General features: G+C 42.0%; 1 protein-coding gene across 2 annotated transcripts in view; it reads left to right on the top strand.

The window, feature by feature from the left end:
* Positions 1-23,013, top strand: part of pear1 (platelet endothelial aggregation receptor 1) — a 142,028-nt gene that overhangs the window by 62,008 nt on the left and 57,007 nt on the right. The window contains exons 2-3 of one of the 2 annotated variants that reach the window (XM_056286382.1): positions 20,587-20,699; positions 22,987-23,013. The exon at positions 22,987-23,013 is cut by the window's right edge and continues 75 nt beyond it. In XM_056286382.1, coding sequence (XP_056142357.1) covers positions 20,593-20,699; positions 22,987-23,013 — 134 coding nt within the window. In that variant the 5' untranslated portion in view covers positions 20,587-20,592. The remainder of the gene's footprint in view (positions 1-20,586; positions 20,700-22,986) is intronic. The other variant, XM_056286383.1, reaches the window with a different exon arrangement.

Raw genomic sequence — 23,013 nt, forward strand, 5'->3', positions numbered from 1 at the left:
TTAATGTTACATGAAATATTGCTTCATGCAGGGTTTCATGTGCTTTTCTCATATGGAGTCCTAAATGGATCCAGTGTGTGTTACAGCCTCGTTTGTTAAAGTCTGTCCCATCTGGGAAGACTTGTCTTGTTCGACACAGAATAATTAGAGTACTGTAAGTAAGGACATATCGATTGTATGACTGAAAACATGTATAAAAGTAAATGATGAAAAAAAAAGAAAATAATAATAATAAACTTTATTTATATCACACCTTTCTAAACAATGTTACAAGGTGCCATTACACAACAGGATAAAATAATGCACATAGTCAAGATTCATCCATCCATTATCCAAACGGCTTAATCCTGCTCTCAGGGTCGTGGGGATGCTGGAGCCTATCCCAGCAGTCACTGGGCGGCAGGCAGGGAGACATCCTGGACAGCCCGCCAGGCCATCACAGCAGAGTCAAGATATAAAACAACGAGACTTCCGGTTATGGCAGCGTGCTGAGAAGCGGAGGCTAGTCCTGCTCTGTTGCTAATCATTAAAGTAATACTATTTAAATAATCCCAATCGACGTAAAATGTGTCACAATTTAAACATATACAAGTCAATATGCCGAGAAAAAGAGACAAGAACAAAAAAAACCCCAACAACTTGAAGGCTCATTAATAAAGAAAATGCACTGGGATCTGACTTCGAAGATGGAAGCGTTGCAGAGGCCGGTAATACCGGTAACTCTGAAATCATGAAAAATCCCTCCACTAAGGACATCATGAAGGCTATACAGTTACTCAAACAAGATTTTCACACAGAAATGAAAGGCGTGCTGACAGCCATTAAAAATGTTCAGTCCGACATGAAAAAAATGCAGCGATTGCATCACAGAAGCAGAGCAGCGCATATCTACCGCTGTGATTAACACGCTACAAGGTGTTGTTAAAAAACCTGAAAAGAAGACAGAACTTCTCACCACTACGGTAGAAAACTTGGAGTGTAGAAGCCGGCGCAACAACGTACACATACTGGGCATACCCGACAAAGAAGAAGGCTCTGACCCCCGCTCCTACATGGAGAAATGGCTGGCGGATAATTTGTACATGCCATCTCCTGTTCTGGAGAGAGCTCACCGAATAACGAGCCAAAAACCTGACTCTGCTCCGAGAACTTTTATTGTGAAATGCCTGAACTACAAAGGCAGAGAGAACATCCTCAGAGCCACGAGAGCGAAGAAAGATGTGATGTACAAAAACAGCAAAATAAGATTTCTCCCGGATCTGTCAGCAGACGTCTACAAACATCAAAGGCAATACGACGGCGTGAGGAAAAAAGCTGTGGGACAGGGGAATCCTTCAACACCGGATCATCTTCCCTGCCAGGCTGCTGCTGACCAACGGAGAGCACGGAACTGTCTTTGACACACTGGCGGACGTGGAAAAATACATCAGGGAGCTGAGAGAACCAGTACCAGGAGATTAGTAGGAGAAAACCTTTTTCAAAGTTGTGGTCACTATTAACCTAACATTAATGTGACATGGTATACTGTGTTTAGCTGTGTGGAAAGGAGTGGAAAGGCAGTTGGTTCTGATGACATACCTGTGGAGGCATGGAGATGTTTAGGAGAGATGGAAGTGGGGTTTTTAACTAGATTGTTTAACACAAGCTTGGAAAGTGGGAGGATGCCTGAGGAGTGGAGAAGAAGCATACTGGTACCGATTTTCAAGAACAAGGGCGATGTGCAGAACTGCAGCAACTACAGAGGTATAAAGTTGATCAGCCACAGCATGAAGATATGGGAAAGAGGAACAGAAGCTAGGTTAAGAGGAGAGGTGATGATTAGAGAGCAGCAGTATGGTTTCATGCCATGAAAGAGCACCACAGATGTGATGTTTGCTTTGAGAATGTTGATGGAGAAGTATAGAGAAGACCAGAAGGAGTTGCATTGTGTCTTTGTAGATTTAGAGAAAGCATACGACAGGGTGCCGAGAGAGGAGGTGTGGTATTGTACGAGGAAGTCAGGAGTTGCAGAGAAGTATGTAGGGGTGGTGCAGGATATGTATGAGGGCAGTGTGACAGTGGTGAGGTGTGTGGTTGGAATGACAGATGGGTTCAAGGTGGAGGTAGGATTACATCAAGGATCGGCTCTGAGCCCTTTCTTGTTTGCAATGGTGATGGACAGGTTGACGGACGAGATCAGGCAGGAGTCTCCATGGACGATGATGTTTGCGGATGACATTGTGATCTGTAGTGAGAGTAGGGTGCAGGTGGAGGAGAGCCTGGAGAGGTGGAGGTATGCACTGGAGAGAAGAGGAATGAAAGTCAGTAGGAGCAAGACGGAATACCTATGCATGAATGAGAGGGAGGACAGTGGAATGGCCAGGATGCAAGGAGTGGAGGTGACAGGCATATGAGTTTAAATACTTGGGGTCAACTGTACTAAGTAATGGGAAGTGCAGAAGACAGGTGAAGAAGAGAGTGCAGGCAGGGTGGAGTGGGTGGAGAAGAGTGTCCAGAGTGATGTGTGACAGAAAGGTACCAGCAAGAGTTAAAGGGAAGGTTTACAATATGGTTGTGACACCAGCTATGTTATATAGTTTGGAGACAGTGGCACTGACGAAAAGACAGGAGGTGGAGCTGGAGGTGGCAGAGATGAAGATGATAAGATTTGCACTGGGAGTGACGAAGAAGGACAGGATTAGGAACGAGTATATTAGAGGGACAGCTCAAGTTGGATGGTTTGGAGACAAAGCAAGAGAGGCAAGATTGAGATGGTTTGGACATGTGTGGAGGAGAGATGCTGGGTATATTGGGAGAAGGATGCTGAATATGGAGCTTCCAGGGAAGAGGAGAAGAGGAAGGCCAAAGAGGAGGTTTATGGATGTTGTGAGGGAGGACATGCAGGTGACTGGTGTGACAGAGGAAGATGCAGAAGACAGGAAGAGATGGAAACGGATGATCTGCTGTGGCGCCCCCTAACGGGAGCAGCCGAAAGTAGTAGTAGTAGATATTGTGTTTAGCTGACTGAAAGGACTTGAGATTGACATATGCCTCAATTCTAGACTTTTTGATATTTTATTTTAGGTTTGAGCCATGTTACAAAACTAAAAATGTAAATAATCTGTTAAAGGCTAAAATAGTTGTCAGAGTTATATAGTCTTCATTCACACATAATTACTGTTACTGGAAAAGATGTGGATTATGCTCAAATCAATAAGCAACGTGAGCAGGACATCTAAAGAACATGCAAAAGAATGGTTCCTCATTATTTTGTGGACTTGTTCTAAGAGGAAGATGTTTAATAGGGGTTAAGGGTTGCCTGCGTTCAAACTGGGTATGTTCAGGATTGGGCTGGGGTAATCTCTCTATGATATGGTACCCATTTTATTTATTGTTTTCAATGCCTTTTAATCCTACCTTTTGCAATAGTTTTAGAACATAAACGAACTAATTAAAACAGGGGGGTATACCATCATGTTTACAAGATAAATGCAACAAATAATGATGGATATCTTAGCTGAATGTATTTCATGGAACTGCAGAGGCGTACATAAACTTATCAAAGTAAAGCAGGTTATGAACAGGATAAAACGGCTAAAAGCTGAGATAGTGTTCTTACAGGAAACACACCTATTAGCTAATGAGACATCTAAGATAAACCGAAGGTGGCCAGGACAGGTTCTTTCAGCTTCTTATTCTACTTATTCTAGAGGTGTAATGATATTAATACACAAGCCTATTCCATTGCAGATTGAAGGGGTAACCGAAGATCCCAACGGTAGATTTTTAATCATACAAGGTGTCTTCTTTCTGCACAGCTTAATTTAATTGATATATATGGACCAAATAAGGATGATGTTAATTTCTATAACAATTTATTTTTGAGAATTTCATCATTGCCAGGCAAGTATATTATCGCTGGGGACTTTAACTGTGTCCTGGATCCAAGTAAAGACTGATCCTCCGGAGTGGATAACACTCACACAAGATCTAGGAAAGCATTACATTACTTTATAAAAGATCTGAATTTAATAGATATATGGAGACATCTGAACCCATCAAAGAAAGAATTTTCCTGTTACTCTAGTACTGACAAAAATATTCTAGAATAGATTACTTTTTGGTGTCAGCAGATCTTCTCTCTAACATTAAAGGCTGCCATTACAACAGCATAGTCATGTTGGACCATGCAGCCGTATCCATGGTCTATGTGGAACCGAAGTTAATACATCTCCTAAGTGGAGATTTCAAATAAAATGAATGCAGGACTCAAAGTTTCTACAGTTTTTAGGAGAACAAATTGATATTTATTTTGAGATTAACACATCCCAGACTTCTGCCACAACTAGGTGGGAAGCCTTTAAGGCATTTATTAGAGGCCAAATGGTAACCAGTCACTGATTTTCTAAAAAATCGAGATATAGGGGAGCTCTTACAGGAGGAAAACTTAGGACAGAGTACTTAAAGAATGTAGGCTACAAAGGTAAAGGGTAGACTCCAGAAGGGGGTCGAAGCACATTTTGAAATGTTGTTGCGATGATGTAATTTTTTTGTCTATGTATATCTTTATTTTGTTAGAGGTACCTTTAAATTGTATGATTGATTTTGTCATAAGTTTTATATTCATTTTGGCTCTAAATACAAGGGAGGTGTTAAGAGAGAACAAGTGAGTGTTGGGGGTGGGGTGGGGGGCATGTTTTGTTTGTTTGTGAAAGTTAAAAATCAACAAAGACATTGTTAAAAAAAGATATAAAACAAGAAAATATGATATAAGACATAATGCCAGATGTGCTCCACAGAACAAGGTAAAACACGGTCAGGATAAAGTCACAAGAGCATCATTAAAATGAAGAGAATTAGAGCTGATAATATAAACAAGGGTTATGATAAACAGTTAGAATGAAGTGATGAAAGAACATTTTTATAATATAACGAGTTTTACAATGTAAAATTATAAAAGCACAAGATATAAACAATATAAAAAAATAAACAACTAAATGGATAAATAAATGCAAATTGGACAACAATGGATTTACTATAAAAAAGCCTTCCTGTATAGGTAAGTTTTAAGAAGTGATTTAAAAGAAGGCAGTGGGTTTGCTAGCCTGACCTCCTCAGGTAGGGAGGCCCACAGCTGTGGGGCTCTTGCAGAAAACGCCCTGTCCTCTTTAGTAACGAGGCCAGGCCCATGAGGTGTGAGTAAATCAGTGATATATGTAGGAGCGAGGCCATGAAGGGCTTTAAAAGTAATTAGTAAAAGTTGAAATTAATCCTATACCTAACAGGTAGCCAGTGAAGCAAGAATGGGAGTGATATGTTCATGTCTCTTGGAATTTGTTAAGTCTGGCAGCTGAGTTTTGGACAAGCTGGAGGTGGGAGATGGACTTTCGACTGAGTCTGAAATCAGGGAGTTGCATTAATCCAGACATGATGAGATGAATGCATGGATGACTTATTCAAGGTCCATTTGTGATGGAACATTTTTAACTTTTGCGATGTTCCTAATTTGGAGAAAGCAAGACTGTACTACTACCTTGGTGATTTGTGTGTTAAAACGGAGCTTGAAGTCAAAACAAGACGCCCAAATTGCGGGCGGGGTGTGTAACATTGGAGGACAAATATCCCATACTTCGTACTCCTGGACCCGCCATAGTGTCGTCATGGTCTGCTGATGGTTCCAAGCCATCACTTTGGAAACTGTCGGCTGTCTGAAATGTGTGGTGCATGAAGTGTAACATAGTTTTGACGTCAACACATATATGTGTTGTCGTCAACACATGCACATGATCTTTTAAGATGTTGGTCATCCTGACATCAGGTTTACAGCTGGTGTCCATCATGGAAGCATGCTAGTGATACAGTTTGGACATTAGGATTACTCAGTATACAGATGACAAACAATGCATTGTATATCATGCTTTTGTCAAGCCCCGCCCTTCTCCTGTGCTCCTTGGTTACTGTTGCTAAGTTAGACAAACATTAGCATCAGAGTTATTTCCCATTGAAAACACCTTTCATTTCTATTAATCAATGTATACCTTTTACAAAATCTGTGTCGCTGCTGTGAGAAATATCTCAGGTACAGTACAGTGACAGCATTCTATGATTTTTTGGAAAACTAGTGAAAAACCATAGGTAATTTTTCTGATGTCGCGCTGTCATGACTGCTGCCAGGAGTGCTAACACCCAGGATGCTAATGCTAACGCTGCCCTCCATAGACTTAGCTGTGGAATCTGTGACCACATGTCGACAACAGGGCCTTCAGTGTGCCACGGAGTGTGAAACATGATAAGCATTCAGGGCCAGATCTATCCACACAAAATGTACGGACATGAGGGACACAAGCACTGTGTGTGTGAGGCATGTGCATGGCCAGTACATTACATACGTACACATCGCAGGACATTAGATATGGTTGTTACGTGAGCCCTTTGGTTGGTGGGTCCACAGACCAATCCAAAGACCAAACATGATGCACATGCTGAACCCTGCGTTTGTGTCATAAATTACATAAATTAATTTATCCATCCATCCATTATCCAAACCGCCCATCCTAGTGAGGGTCGCGGGATGCTGGAGCCCATCCCAGCAGTCATTGAGCGGCAGGTGGGGAGACACCCTGGACAGGCTGCCAGGCCATCACAGGGCCATAAATTAATTTATTTCCCCATATTTTCCATCTTAGGCATCCCAGTGTCTTAGCAGTTAACTGGGGCCTCACATGAGGGTCCTGGGTTCGATTCCAGTCCATCTGTGTGGAGTAATAATAATAATAATAATAATCTTTATAGAGCACTTTTCAAAATCCATGTTACAAAGTGCTTAACAAAGGCAGCAAAATAAGATAAAAGCAATTTGGTGTCTAAAAAAACAATTAAATACAATAAAAGACAGTTCAAAGACAATTAAAACTCAAGTAAAACCAGGAACGGCTCTCTGATAAAAGCATGATTTAAGAAGACACTTACATAAAACAGATCACTGACTCAGCCAACTGGTTTCCGCGGGCAAATTGTTCCAGAGCCTTGGGGCCCTAACAGCAAATGCTGTGTCCCAGCTGGGCCGAACTGAAAAGACCTTTACCCGAGGGTCTTAAAGGACATACTGGTGCGAACGGTGCTAAGAGGTCAGCGGTCACATGGAGTTCATATGTTCAGCCCATGTTGGCATGGGCCTCCTCCCACAGTCCAGACACATGCATGGTAGCTGAATTGGAGTCAGCAAATCATTCATAGCTGTGAATGGTGTGTGTGTGTGTGTGTGTGTGTGTGTGTGTGTGTGTGTGTGTGTGTGTGTGTGTGTGTGTGTGTGTGTCCTGTGATGAATTGATGATCTGTCCAGGGTGTCTCTGCATGCTGGAATAGACTCCAGCACCTACACAGCCCTGAATTGGATTGAATGAGGATAGATAGTACATGGACGAGTTTTTCATCTCCGGTGACCTTCAGTACTCTAGGTTTAAGTTTTACCCACAGTACAAAGAATAAACCCTGATAAAACTTTTATGAGCGTTGATCCTTCCAGAAGACCTGAATTCCATAGGTGGCTTTGAGAAATAGAAACTGGGAAATGGAGACGGTATACTTTAGTTTCTATGATTTCAGACTTCTACATGAAAACTTAGTTGCACTTGGCAACTCTCTCGCTCTCTCTCGCTCTCTCTTTGTCACGTACACACACACGCACACACACACTCTTGCACTCCCCCTCACTGTGCACAGCCACTGTTATTCCTTCTATTTTCTTTTCCTTTCTGCCGCCACGCACTGCTCCAAAGAGTGACTAATATTTTCTACCTCAGTTAGAACTCAACTCGAGTGAAAGAGAGAGAGAGAGAGAGAGAGAGAGAGAGAGAGAGAGAGAGAGAGAGAGAGAGAGAGAGAGAGAGAGAGAGAGAGAGAGAAATATCAGGGCCATATGCAGTCTCTGCAAGTCCAGGATCATGGCCCTCCGGTCCCCCTGCCTGCCTGCTCGCTCACTAAATCCCTGGGCTTATCCTCAGCCAGCCATGCTCACTCCCTTGTCTGCCTTCTGCCATCCTCGTTCCCCTTTATTCCTATAATAACGTCTTTTCATGTTGCTTACTTTCATTGTGTGTGTTTGGGTCCGCCTCTACTGATCGTAACACTGCCAGTGCAGTGGAAATGGTCATCGGCCAAGAAAGTGCCTGCCATGCATGAAATGAAATCCAAATACTTTCTCAGTTGTCAGACCTTACGTCCTTAAGGGCTGTGATTTAAACATGAATATGGTAGTACATGGGTATGGGTGCTGTGATTTAAACATGAATATGGTAGTACATGGGGATGGGTGCTGTGATTTAAACATGAATATGGTAGTACATGGGTATGGGTGCTGTGATTTAAACATGAATATGGTAGTACATGGGGATGGGTGCTGTGATTTAAACGTGAATATGGTAGTACATGGGTATGGGTGCTGTGATTTAAACGTGAATATGGTAGTACATGGGGATGGGTGCTGTGATTTAAACGTGAATATGGTAGTACATGGGTATGGGTGCTGTGATTTAAACGTGAATATGGTAGTACATGGGTATGGGTGCTGTGATTTAAACATGAGTATGGTAGTACATGGGGATGGGGGCTGTGATTTAAACATGAATGTGGTAGTACATGGGGATGGGTGCTGTGATTTAAACGTGAATATGGTAGTACATGGGTATGGGTGCTGTGATTTAAACGTGAATATGGTAGTACATGGGGATGGGTGCTGTGATTTAAACATGAGTATGGTAGTACATGGGGATGGGGGCTGTGATTTAAACATGAATGTGGTAGTACATGGGGATGGGTGCTGTGATTTAAACGTGAATATGGTAGTACATGGGTATGGGTGCTGTGATTTAAACGTGAATATGGTAGTACATGGGTATGGGTGCTGTGATTTAAACATGAGTATGGTAGTACATGGGGATGGGGGCTGTGATTTAAACATGAATGTGGTAGTACATGGGGATGGGTGCTGTGATTTAAACGTGAATATGGTAGTACATGGGTATGGGTGCTGTGATTTAAACGTGAATATGGTAGTACATGGGTATGGGTGCTGTGATTTAAACATGAGTATGGTAGTACATGGGGATGGGGGCTGTGATTTAAACATGAATGTGGTAGTACATGGGTATGGGTGCTGTGATTTAAACGTGAATATGGTAGTACATGGGTATGGGTGCTGTGATTTAAACGTGAATATGGTAGTACATGGGTATGGGTGCTGTGATTTAAACGTGAATATGGTAGTACATGGGTATGGGTGCTGTGATTTAAACGTGAATATGGTAGTACATGGGTATGGGTGCTGTGATTTAAACATGAATATGGTAGTACATGGGTATGGGTGCTGTGATTTAAACGTGAATATGGTAGTACATGGGGATGGGTGCTGTGATTTAAACGTGAATATGGTAGTACATGGGTATGGGTGCTGTGATTTAAACGTGAATATGGTAGTACATGGGTATGGGTGCTGTGATTTAAACATGAGTATGGTAGTACATGGGGATGGGTGCTGTGATTTAAACGTGAATGTGGTAGTACATGGGGATGGGTGCTGTGATTTAAACGTGAATATGGTAGTACATGGGTATGGGTGCTGTGATTTAAACGTGAATATGGTAGTACATGGGGATGGGTGCTGTGATTTAAACGTGAATATGGTAGTACATGGGGATGGGTGCTGTGATTTAAACGTGAATATGGTAGTACATGGGTATGGGTGCTGTGATTTAAACGTGAATATGGTAGTACATGGGGATGGGTGCTGTGATTTAAACATGAATATGGTAGTACATGGGGATGGGTGCTGTGATTTAAACATGAATATGGTAGTACATGGGTATGGGTGCTGTGATTTAAACATGAATGTGGTAGTACATGGGGATGGGTGCTGTGATTTAAACGTGAATATGGTAGTACATGGGGATGGGTGCTGTGATTTAAACGTGAATATGGTAGTACATGGGGATGGGTGCTGTGATTTAAACGTGAATATGGTAGTACATGGGGATGGGTGCTGTGATTTAAACGTGAATATGGTAGTACATGGGGATGGGTGCTGTGATTTAAACATGAATATGGTAGTACATGGGTATGGGTGCTGTGATTTAAACATGAATATGGTAGTACATGGGGATGGGTGCTGTGATTTAAACATGAATATGGTAGTACATGGGTATGGGTGCTGTGATTTAAACATGAATGTGGTAGTACATGGGGATGGGTGCTGTGATTTAAACATGAATATGGTAGTACATGGGGATGGGTGCTGTGATTTAAACATGAATATGGTAGTACATGGGTATGGGTGCTGTGATTTAAACATGAATATGGTAGTACATGGGGATGGGTGCTATGATTTAAACATGAATGTGGTAGTACATGGGGATGGGTGCTGTGATTTAAACATGAATATGGTAGTACATGAATACGGTTGTCTGCCGGGTTTAATATTAACCCAGAGCATCTGTTTTCGTTTGCTCTTGTTTTCATTGAAGCCTCGGTGTGGTTATGGAAAGAGCGTTCTGGGGCCGTCTTAAACAGTGCAGCGTTCCTCAGTTTGTGCGCTCTGCATATGTGTGGGCCCCCAGTTTGGCTCTTGACATTGTGAGTCAGGAGGAGCCCAGCGAGTTAACAAAATGTCCTCAGATACTATAAATACTTCCTCGCTGTGCTGCTCTCAACGTATGGGACTCATTTTGTGTGTGCGTGTGTGTGTGTGTGTGTGTGTGTGTATGTTTATTTGTGTGTTGAAATGTAACGTGTGTGTGTCCATGCTGGTGCACGTGTACGTGGTATTATCCCTATGCTGTATTGTTTAATAGAGCCACATGAAAGCTTCACCAAGTTGGACATCATCATCATCTGTTTTTCTCTTTCCAGACAAGAGCAACATGTGCAGGAACAACATGGGCCATGTTTACTGTATGTCAGAATATATAGTATGTGTTTACCGTATGTCAGAATACAGTATGTGTTTACCGTATGTCAGAATACAGTATGTTTAGTGTATGTCAGAATAGACAGTATGTTTAGTGTATGTCAGAATAGACGGTATATGATACAGTATGTTTACTGTGTGTCAGAATACAGTATGTTTAGTGTATGTCAGAATAGACAGTATATGATACAGTATGTTTACTGTGTGTCAGAATACAGTATGTTTAGTGTATGTCAGAATAGACGGTATATGATACAGTATGTTTACTGTGTGTCAGAATACAGTATGTTTAGTGTATGTCAGAATAGACGGTATATGATACAGTATGTTTACTGTGTGTCAGAATACAGTATGTTTAGTGTATGTCAGAATAGACGGTATATGATACAATATGTTTACTGTGTGTCAGAATACAGTATGTTTAGTGTATGTCAGAATAGACGGTATATGATACAATATGTTTACTGTGTGTCAGAATACAGTATGTTTAGTGTATGTCAGAATAGACGGTATATGATACAGTATGTTTACTGTGTGTCAGAATACAGTATGTTTAGTGTATGTCAGAATAGACGGTATATGATACAATATGTTTACTGTGTGTCAGAATACAGTATGTTTAGTGTATGTCAGAATAGACGGTATATGATACAATATGTTTACTGTGTGTCAGAATACAGTATGTTTAGTGTATGTCAGAATAGACGGTATATGATACAGTATGTTTACTGTGTGTCAGAATACAGTATGTTTACTGTATGTCAGAATAGACAGTATATGATACCGTATGTTTACTGTATGTCAGAATACAGTATGTTTTCTGTATGTCAGAATAGACAGTATATGATACCGTATGTTTACTGTGTGTCAGAATACAGTATGTTTTCTGTATGTCAGAATAGATAGTATATGTTTACTGTATGTCAGAATAGACAGTATGTTTAGTGTATGTCAGAATAGACAGTATATGATACAGTATGTTTACTGTATGTCAGAATAGACAGTATATTATACAGTATGTTTACTGTATGTCAGAATACAGTATGTTTAGTGTATGTCAGAATAGACAGTAAATGACACAGTATGTTTACTGTATGTCAGAATAGACAGTATGCTTGTTTGACCAGGGGCTGTGAACTAAACAGGTGTGTTTACTTCACCATTAGGTCGGCGTCATAAAACTGAATGGAAAATCGATACTTGGTGTATGTTGATCGGATTATCCATAATGCATACGTTTTTCTTTCTTTTCTTTTTTTTTGAGAGTAGAGAGAGAGTGAAAGACCCACTAAAAGATATGCCCAAAGCATCGGCAGGAAGTAATACAGTTAAGTTAAGACTGAATTAAACGAGTCTGAGGGCTTCCATCTGAAACAAAGGCAACGGCAAAAGTCAGGGGTCTGTCCTCAGTGGTTGTGGCCCTCCTTTACCGCGCTTAACACACAAACCACCTGATCAAGCCATGATATTATCCACCTCCCCACCAGCCTACATGTGATATTATCCACCTCCCCACCAGCGGATGAAGGTTACCTACATTTGATATTATCCACCTCCCCACCAGCCTACACGTGATATTATCCACCTCCCCACCATTGGATGAAGGTTACCTAAATGTGATATTATCCACCTCCCCAACAGCAGATGAATGTTACCTACATGTCATATTATCAACCTCCCCAACAGTGGGTGAAGGTTACCTCCATGTGATATTATCCACCTCCCCAACAGTGGATGAAGGTTACCTACATGTGATATTATCCACCTCCCCAACAGTGGATGAAGGTTACCTACATGTGATATTATCCACCTCCCCACCAGTGGATGAAGGTTACCTACATGTGATATTATCCACCTCCCCACCAGCGGATGAACGTTACCTACATGTGATATTATCCACCTCCCCACCAGCCTACATGTGATGTTATCCACCTCCCCACCATTGGATGAAGGTTACCTAAATGTGATATTATCCACCTCCCCAACAGCAGATGAAGGTTACCTACATGTCATATTATCAACCTCCCCAACAGTGGGTGAAGGTTACCTCCATGTGATATTATCCACCTCCCCAACACTGGATGAAGGTTACCTACATGTGATATTATCCACCTCCCCACCAGTGGATGAAGGTTACCTCCATGTGATATTATCCACCTCCCCACCAGCGGATGAACGTTACCTACATGTGATATCATCCACCTCCCCACCAGCCTACGTGTGATATTATCTACCTCCCCACCAGCGAATGAAGGTTACCTCCATGTGATATTATCCACCTCCCCACCAGTGGATGAAGGTTATCTACATGTGATATTATCCACCTCCCCAACAGTGGATGAAGGTTACCTCCATGTTATATTATCCACCTCCCCACCAGTGGATGAAGGTTATCTACATGTGATATTATCCACCTCCCCAACAGTGGATGAAGGTTACCTACATGTGATATTATCCACCTCCCCTACAGTGGATGAAGGTTACCTACATGTGATATTATCCACCTCCCCACCAGCGGATGAAGGTTACCTACATGTGATATTATCCACCTCCCCACCAGTGGATGAAGGTTACCTCCATGTGATATTATCCACCTCCCCACCAGCGGATGAACGTTACCTACATGTGATATTATCCACCTCCCCACCAGCCTACATGTGATATTATCCACCTCCCCACCATTGGATGAAGGTTACCTACATGTGATATTATCCACCTCCCCAACAGCAGATGAAGGTTACCTACATGTCATATTATCAACCTCCCCAACAGTGGGTGAAGGTTACCTCCATGTGATATTATCCACGTCCCCAACAGTGGATGAAGGTTACCTACATGTGATATTATCCACCTCCCCACCAGCCTACATGTGATATTATCCACCTCCCCTCCAGTGGATGAAGGTTACCTACATGTGATATTATCCACCTCCCCACCAGCGGATGAACGTTACCTCCATGTGATATTATCCACCTCCCCACCAGCCTACATGTGATATTATCCACCTCCCCACCAGTGGATGAAGGTTACCTCCATGTGATATTATCCACCTCCCCACCAGCGGATGAAGGTTACCTACATGTGATATTATCCACCTCCCCACCAGCGGATGAAGGTTACCTACATGTGATATTATCCACCTCCCCAACAGTGGATGAAGGTTACCAACGTGTGATATTATCCACCTCCCCACCAGCGGATAAAGGTTACCTACATGTGATATTATCCACCTCCCCAACAGTGGATGAAGGTTACCTACATGTGATATTATCCACCTCCTCACCAGCAGATGAAGGTTACCTACATGTGATATTATCCACCTCCCCACCAGCGGATGAAGGTTACCTACATGTGATGTTATCCACCTCCCCACCAGCGGATGAAGGTTACCTACATGTGATATTATCCACCTCCCCACCAGCGGATGAAGGTTACCTACATGTGATATTATCCACCTCCCCAACAGTGGATGAAGGTTACCAACGTGTGATATTATCCACATCCCCACCAGCGGATAAAGGTTACCTACATGTGATATTATCCACCTCCCCAACAGTGGATGAAGGTTACCTACATGTGATGTTATCCACCTCCCCACCAGCAGATGAAGGTTACCTACATGTGATATTATCCACCTCCCCACCAGCGGATGAAGGTTACCTACATGTGATGTTATCCACCTCCCCACCAGCAGATGAAGGTTACGAACATGTGATATTATCCACCTCCCCACCAGCGGATGAAGGTTACCTACATGTGATGTTATCCACCTCCCCACCAGCGGATGAAGGTTACCTAAATGTGATATTATCCACCTCCCCAACAGCAGATGAATGTTACCTACATGTCATATTATCAACCTCCCCAACAGTGGGTGAAGGTTACCTCCATGTGATATTATCCACCTCCCCACCAGTGGATGAAGGTTACCTACATGTGATGTTATCCACCTCCCCACCAGCGGATGAAGGTTACCTACATGTGATATTATCCACCTCCCCACCAGCGGATGAAGGTTACCTACATGTGATGTTATCCACCTCCCCAACAGTGGATGAAGGTTACCTAAATGTGATATTATCCACCTCCCCAACAGCAGATGAATGTTACCTACATGTCATATTATCAACCTCCCCAACAGTGGGTGAAGGTTACCTACATGTGATATTATCCACCTCCCCACCAGTGGATGAAGGTTACCTACATGTGATGTTATCCACCTCCCCACCAGCGGATGAAGGTTACCTACATGTGATATTATCCACCTCCCCACCAGCGGATGAAGGTTACCTACATGTGATGTTATCCACCTCCCCACCAGTGGATGAAGGTTACCTACATGTGAAACTGCAGCTGAGCTTCCACTTCAAAACAACTCCGTCTCGTTCACGTCTGCAGTCGTTAAGTCTCCCTGCTTTCTTTCTCAGCCTGGAAGAATTCCCATGCGGTTCCAAAGCTCTCTCCAATGAAACAATTAAATGTGAAAAAAAAGAGAGAGAAAAGGTAATTAAAAATATTTACCCCCAGTCCAATGAAGTTGCTGGTGAAGTTGATTGCTCATCTTAATAAAAAACATTCGCTTGGTCTGTTCGCATAAAAATTCTGTTTTGTGGTGGAGGTTTAGGCGTCGGTGCCAGAAAGTGAGTTAACCCCTGATGGTGAGGTTGGTATGGAGAGGGAGTGTTTCTGAAGCATCAGATGACAGAGAGCTTAGGTTGATTTGACTCGCAGGCCTCCAAAACACCGTCAGGTTTGTCTCGTGCAGATGTAACCCAGCCTCACATGCAGCATGTTTTATTCCTCTTGTTTGCAGCACTGTATATACTTCTATACATCTGGCCTTGTGAAGCCTTTATTGAAATGCATCATAAGACATTCTGTCACATGCATTCCATGCATTTGATGAATGAGGACGCAGTGGAAAACATCTACTCACGTCGTTAGCTCTAATACTATTAGATTACGGATGGTTACGTTAAGGCATGTGTTTCTGTAGGCGTGATTATCTTTAACCTGTATGTTTCTCCTGTTGCCTCCCCTTTTTTTCTCCCCAATTGTACTTGGCCAATTACCCCACTCTTCCGAGCTGTCCTGGTTGCTGCTCCACCCCCTCTGCTGATCCGGGGAGGGCTGCAGACTACCACATGACTCCTCCCATACATGTGGAGTCACCAGCCGCTTCTTTTCACCTGACAGTGAGGAGTTTCACTAGGGGGATGTAGCGCGTGAGAGGATCACACTACCCCCCCCCCCTCCCCCGCACAGGTGCCCCGGCCGACCAGAAGAGGCGCTAGTGCAGCGACCAGAACACATACCCACATCCCGCTTCCCACCCGCAGACACGGCCAATTGTGCCTGTAGAGACGCCTGGCCAAGCCGGAGGCAACATGGGGATTCGAATTGCCGATCCCCGTGTTGGTAGGCAAGGGAATAGACCGCCTCGCCCCCCTCCTGTTGCCTTTTAATGTGTAGTGTGTTGAGAGCTTGTTGGTAACAAAGCACTTTAAAGTGGTTATCCTTGATTTCTTCAGTTTTGGCGGATTTGGCAGCATCTGGTGGTCACAACAGTTGGTTTTCATGCCACAAACCCCACGGTTCAGTTCAAAACCAATCACAACCCTGAACGTGAAGAAAGTGTTCATGTGCACATCACCATTTTCAACAGTCACATATTTTGATGTAACACCAACAAGACAATCCAGCAGTAGTTCTGGTGTTTTGGAGAAGGAAGACTGATCAACATCATCTGACGTGGTAATATTGAGCAGAAACGTTTCATTAACCCTAATGTACTGGTGCCTATTGTTTAGCTTTGTATTTTAGCGCCTGTTGTTTATTCAGGTGGTGGTGGCTTGGTAGTAGAGCAGGTCGTCTGGTAACTGGAGGGTTGCAGGTTCAACTCTTGGCTCCTCCTTGCAGAAATATTGTGTCCCTGAGCAAGACGCCTAACCCCTGACTGCTCCCGATGAGCTGGTTGTTACCTTGCATGGTTGACATCGGTGCGTGGGTGAATGTGATTGATAGAGCAGTGCTATGTAAAGTGCAGTCCATGTATTTACTCTTCTGTATTCGACATGCAAGTTCATTTTTCTTCTTTTCCTTTTGTGGCGGACTCAATGCATTTGCTGATTGGGGGCCATTGGTGGACCCCGGTACCAGCAGCGAGGATGCTAATGCAGTGAAAGGCTGTTGCTGCAAAAATATAAACAGGAAAGGGAGTCCAACATCGCAATAGTGATATTGAAAAAAATATGGTGTACGTCTTTAAATAAAATTTGACATTGACTTTGCAGAGCAAATTATTGGTGTGGCCGGACAACTCAGGTATATTCTGTGAGGTGCTTCTCCGAAACCCAGGAAGAGTTCCTGGAACTGACAGTGTCGCTGTCCCGTAATATCTGAATCCCCCTCAGATGGTATGCAGATTAATTGAAAGGCTGCAGTGCTGTAAATCTGTCAGAGGGGAGTAGGCCTCACACACACACACACACACACACACACACACACACACACACACACACACACACACACACACTGTCACTTTCCCACGATGGAAGCTATAACCTTTCTCAGACCACTAATGCTGCTGGACTACTAAACTCACATCCACTTATGTCCATGGATGTTTTGAAGGGGAAAAGGGCCGGCCCTCAGGGAAGAGCCTCCTCGTGCCCCCTGAGAGCCCAAATGGGTCCCCATCCCGAGCTGCGCGGTGATTAGATCCAGATGGTGTTGGAGCGTGGACGGGGGACAGCGGAGTAGTTTTGTTAGGAGGCTTCACTCCACCATTGATTGATGGCGGCAAGGAGGAGGTTCTGTGTTGCACTTCTCTACTCGGGTACCCCCCACTCTCTCTCTCTCTCTCTCTCTCTTTCTCTCTCCTCACTCATTTACTCTACCTCTTTCTCTCTCTATGTCTCCCTCTTCTCAGTGTTCTCACCCTCACTTTCTCTCTGTCTCTCGCTATCTGTCAATCCACCACCTCCCCTCCATCGTTCCTCCTGTCTGGCTGCCTGCTGCCTCTGCTTTATGTGCCATGTAGAGACAAGGTGGACGAGGTGGGGAGCAGACAGGGTTAACGGTTTAACTTTGGCTCTTTGCCGTATGTCGTCTTGGTGTTTAATGAAGTCTTTTACGGGGGCTTGGTACTAAACACAATTTATAGTAGGTGCTGAGAATATCAGTAAAACCAGCAGAGAGAAGGTTTGAGTCCCTCTGCAGTCCTCTGTAGTGAAGAGTTGCATCATCTTCATCTAAAAATGAAATTAGAATGAGTGAGACACTTCCACATGGAGAAAATGGGGGAAGTTCATTGAAGCCATTGAACAATGGCGTTGTTGTTGTTGTCCTGTAGTTAAATACTATGTCACATGAAAGCATGTTCATTATAGACATATGATTTTACATCTCTGCTGTGCTCATTATTATAGCTGTGCCTTGTCAGTTTCTAATAAACTTGTTTTCAGCTTATTCATTTATTCATCGTTTATTTATTTTACTGTTTATTTAACAAGGATCATGCACGATTAAAGACATTGCAGCAGAGTTAGCTGCAAACTGATTTCCATCTGCAGTTTCCTGGCAGGGGGTTCAATCACACAAACCACAAGACGCGATACAACAACACAACAACACAACCTAAATGAACAACATGACACAAGACAACACTTCCACCAGGACTTTCAAACAGTAAACCCGGAGGGAAGTTGTCGTGGAAAAAGCGGTTATTTGTGACTGCAGATTGATTATGTGGTTTTAATGTTTCAAGTTTGTCTTGAAGCTGGTGGAGCCGGTAGATTCTCTGATATGGTTGTTGTTGTTGTTGTGTTCCGTTTTCTCAGTGTGTTAATGGGAAAGAAGGATTGGCCAAAGTTTGTGTTCATAAATGCGAACACACAAGACATTTCCTGCTGCAGCCTCTGAGTGTGCGAGATCACGAATGGTTTTATGCATCAGGCATCCGTCTGAGAAGAATATAAAATTAACATTGCATTAAAATTAACAACCATGAACCACCTGGCCATTAAGAGCCAGGTGGTTTAATTAGGAGCCAGGTGGTTTAATTAAGAGCCGGGTGGTTTAGAGAGTGGGTCACTTCAGGTTCCTCCTCCCTGGAATGGGAAGACAACTTCTCCACCATCCAGAGGAGGCTCACCAGGTATTCTTCCTGAGGCAGCTTGGGAAATGTGGCGCGTCAAGCATCGCAGTGTTGCAGTTCTGCAGAGCTGTCATAGAAAGTGTGCTCACCTTCTCAGTAACTGCATGGTGTGGCAACTCTGCAGCCCACGAGAACAACAACTGTTGGACAGACTCGTGCACACAGCTTCAAAAATACTTGGCTGCAAATCACTACTGTTCCTGAATGGTACCAACTTTACATTCAGCGGAAAGGTTTTAAAACGTTAACGGACTCCTGGCACCCAGTCAACCCCTGTTCAGTCACCCTCCCCTCAGGCAAAAGACTCCGCAGTATCAAGACCAGAACATCCCGCTTCCACAATAGCACTTACCCTGCAGCAGTCCACATGCTAGACGCTTCACGCATTGTACAAGTATAGTCCCCTTAAGCACACGCACTTTAAATAGTCACTTCAGTGGTTACATTAACTGAATTTGAATTGTAACAGTATGTTGTTGTGGACACTCCTTGCATTGTGTATTTATAGGTTTACTGTTATCTTTATATGTATTGTGTATTTATATGTTTACTGTTATCTTTATATGTATTGTGTATTTATAGGTTTACTGTTATCTTTATATGTATTGTGTATTTATATGTTTACTGTTATCTTTATATGTATTGTGTATTTATATGTTTACTGTTATCTTTATATGTATTGTGTATTTATATGTTTACTGTTATCTTTATATGTATTGTGTATTTATATGTTTACTGTTGTTATCTTTATGTGTATTGTGTATTTATATGTTTACGGTTGTTATCTTTATATGTATTGTGTATTTATATGTTTACTGTTGTTATCTTTATATGTATTGTTCATTTATATGTTTACTGTTGTTATCTTTGAGCACACTAAAACGAATTCCATTATTTAATCTTGAATTTTGAATCTTGAAACATTTTTAAAGTCAAAAGGCTATTTTTCTCAGGGTCCGGGTAGCGTAGCAGTCTTTTCCGTTGCCTACCAAAACGAGGATCGCCGGTTCGAATCCCTGTGTTACCTACGTCTTGGTCAGGCGTCCCTACAGACACAACTGGCTGTGTCTGCGGGTGGGAAGCCAGATGTGGGTATGTGTCCTGGTCGCTGCACTAGTGCCTCCTCTGGTCGGTCGGGGTGCCTGTTCAGTGGGGGAGGGGGAACTGGGGGGAATAGCGTGATCCTCCCACGTGCTACATTCCCCCTGGTGAAACTCCGCACTGTCAGGTGAAAAGAAGCGGCTGGTGACTCCACATGTATGGGAGGAGGCATGTGGTAGTCTGCAGCCCTCCCCGGATCGGCAGAGGGGGTGGAGCAGAGACTGAGACAGCTCAGAAAATGGGGTAATTGGCCAATACAATTGGGGAGAAAAAGGGGGAACCCCCCCAAAAAACATAGCTATGTTTCTTTATGATGTTGTTTATGCCTTGGCACAAAGCCTTGTGCCCGCTGCACCCCACTGAGCATCCGTTGTGTTTGGTGTCCCAGCAGGACATGTCCGCACTGCAGAGCTGCGCTGTCTTGCTGTTTCTCAGCTTCCTTGTTGATCCATCCATGTCTCTGAATCCCCGAGACCCCAACGTCTGCAGTCTATGGGAGAGGTGAGTCACTCATCAACAGCTGATGAAAACCTCATAACAGCATTAATAACTTTCTCACAATTCAATGGATTTGTAAGAGGTGACCAAAAAGCACAAAAATTGCAGTTTTGTTGTTCATTTCCAGTTCTCTGATTCTGTTGCACTGAATTAACAGAGAAGGAGGAAACCAACTCTTGTTTCTCCAACACTTCATCAGTCTCATTCAGTACTTTTGCAGCCAAGTCACTTGTTAGAATGGAGACTGGACTTTTAGTTTGGTAAACCTGTTAACGTGGGCGGCAGAGTAGATGATCTTAAAAAACCAAAACTAGAATTTACAACCGTGTGCCCCTTCTCTCGGTGTTACAGGGCCTGGATGCAGTAAAAAGGAATTTCATGTTGACATAGACAGTTGTCATGAAATCAGTCTCTATTCCTACTCTAATCATGGAAAAAACAAGGTTGAGAGAAATAACCACGTCGCTTACAGAAACGAGAGTTGTTCCTTTACCTGAACTCATTTTTCAGATTTATTTTTTCAGTTGCATAGTTTCATTAAATTCCAAACTGTTAGATTCCCAACTCTTCCCAACAATTTCCAATCAAGAAACTGATACTGCAATCAGCCCATAGAGAGAATTCATGAAATGTGTTTTGTAAATTTAACAACTGCTGTGGGCTGTAGAAAACACACACAACGCCGCCACTGTCCCTACTGGTCTGTCATAGTGTATTTTTAGTAAAAACATCCTACATCTTGCACCCTGAAAGTAAAATATTAATATCTCTGAGTTTTGTAACTCAGAAAAACAAAAATCGGGCATCTGGATGGCGTGGAAGTCTATTCCGTTGCCTACCAACACGGGGATCGCTGGTTCAAATCCCTGTGTTACCTCCGGCTTGGTCAGATGTCCCTACAGACACAATTGGCCGTGTCTGTGGGTGGGAAGCCGGATGTGGGTATGTGTCCTGGTCGCTGCACTAGTGCCTCCTCTGGTTGGTCAGGGCGCCTGTTTGGGGGGGGGGGGGATAGCATGATCCTTCCATGTGCTACGTCCCCCTAACAGATGTTATATTAGTATATAACATATATTATATTAGGATGCAACGGATACTATATTAGTATGTAACAGATACTATATTAGTATGTAACATATATTATATTAAGATGCAACGGATACTATATTAGTATGCAACAGATACTATATTAGCATGTAACAGATATTATATTAGTATGTTACAGATACTATATTAGTATGTAACAGATATTATATTAGTATGCAACAGATACTATATTAGCATGTAACATATATTATATTATATTAGTATGTAACAGATACTATATTAGTATGTAACAGATACTATATTAGTATGTAACAGATATTATATTAGTGTGTAACAAATATTATATTAGTATGTAACAGATGCTATATTATTATGTAGCATACTATATTAGTATGTAACATATATTATATTAGTATGTAACAGATATTATATTAGTATGTAACATATATTATATTAATATGTAGCAGATATTATATTAGTATGTAACAGATACTATATTAGCATGTAACGGACATTATATTAGTATGTAAAGGATACTATATTAGTATGTAACATATATTATATTAGTATGTAACGGATATTATATTATTATGTAACAGATACTATATTAGTATGTAACATATATTATATTAGTATGTAACATATATTATATTGGTATGTAACAGATACTATATTAGTATGTAACATACTATATTATTATGTAACATATATTATATTAGTATGTAACAGATATTATATTAGTATGTAACAGATACTATATTAGTATGTAACATACTATATTATTATGTAACAGATATTATATTAGTATGTAACAGATACTATATTAGTATGTAACAGATGCTATATTAGTGTGTAACAGATATTATATTAGTATGTAACAGATACTATATTAGTATGTAACGGACATTATATTAGTATGTAACATATATTATTATGTAACGGATATTATATTATTATGTAACAGATACTATATTAGTATGTAACATATATTATATTAGTATGTAACGGATACTATATTAGTATGTAACACATACTATATTATTATGTAACGGATATTATATTAGTATGTAACGGACATTATATTAGTATGTAACAGATATTATATTAGTATGTAACGGATACTATATTAGTATGTAATGGACAGATTAGTATGTAACAGACACTATATTAGTATGTAACAGATACTATATTAGTATGTAACGAATATTATATTAGTATCTGTGCATATTGTTGTGCATTTCAGCTTCACGACCTCAGTGAAAGAGTCCTA

This window comes from Lampris incognitus, chromosome 9, assembly GCF_029633865.1.
Source record: "Lampris incognitus isolate fLamInc1 chromosome 9, fLamInc1.hap2, whole genome shotgun sequence".
NCBI classification, from domain to species: domain Eukaryota; kingdom Metazoa; phylum Chordata; class Actinopteri; order Lampriformes; family Lampridae; genus Lampris; species Lampris incognitus.